The 781-nt window shown below is 64.0% G+C and overlaps 1 protein-coding gene across 1 annotated transcript in view; it reads right to left on the reverse strand.

The window, feature by feature from the left end:
• Positions 1 to 781, reverse strand: part of H696_04846 (phosphoglycerate kinase) — a 3,047-nt gene that overhangs the window by 722 nt on the left and 1,544 nt on the right. The window contains exons 4-6 of the mRNA XM_009498711.1: positions 621 to 740; positions 264 to 494; positions 28 to 168 (exon numbers count right to left, since the gene is read on the reverse strand). Of these exons, the coding sequence (XP_009496986.1) occupies positions 28 to 168; positions 264 to 494; positions 621 to 740 (492 nt within the window). The remainder of the gene's footprint in view (positions 1 to 27; positions 169 to 263; positions 495 to 620; positions 741 to 781) is intronic.

Genomic DNA, 781 nt, shown 5'->3' on the forward strand with positions numbered 1-781 from the left:
GGGGGGGCGGCGGCGGCGTAGGCGCACCCGTTCCAGACAACAGTCTTGGCAGTGCGAATGGCCTTGGCGAAATTCTCCGCGGACTCGCTGCCGATGTCCAGGCCCATCATGCCATCGGGAATGCCCGAGGCGTCGGTGGCATGACCGACCGTGGCATCGGGGGCGAAGCTGGCGACACGAGGATGGAGGAGCGAGGAGGGCAGGGGTGCTGGAGTTAGACCGGAGGGCATCGAGCGGGTGGGAAAGAAGAGCCGCATGCGTACCGGTCGGCGGTCACATAGTCCACCGGGAGGTGAATGGTGACGCCGCGCTCCTTGGCGCGATCAATGATCTGCTGGCAGAGGCTGGCGGACTCCTCGTCGAAAAGGGAGTTGCCGATCTTGACATTCTCAATGGTCTTCTTGAATGCGAAGGCCATGGCGCCACCGATGATCAGCGAGTCGACCAGATCCAGGAGGTGCATGATGAGTTGGATCTTGTCGGACACCTTGGACCTGCACAGCAGGGCCGAGGAGTAATCGCGAGACGTCAGCATGGAGTAGCCGAGGCAATGATCGAGAGGGGCAAGGGAGGCCTCGGGAAAGGGGCCACACGCGGGCATGTGCGCGTAGGACACGTACCCGCCCAGGATGGCAACCAGCGGCCGCTGCGGCCCCTCAAGGACCTTGGAAAAGTAGCGCAGCTCGCGCTCCATCAGCAGGCCCGCGGCCCGGATCGGCAGGGACACACCGACAACGGAGCTATCCAAGAATGGGGTCAGTAAGTGCATGGGGGGGGGGGG

This window comes from Fonticula alba (assembly GCF_000388065.1).
Source record: "Fonticula alba strain ATCC 38817 unplaced genomic scaffold supercont2.8, whole genome shotgun sequence".
NCBI classification, from domain to species: Eukaryota; order Rotosphaerida; family Fonticulaceae; genus Fonticula; species Fonticula alba.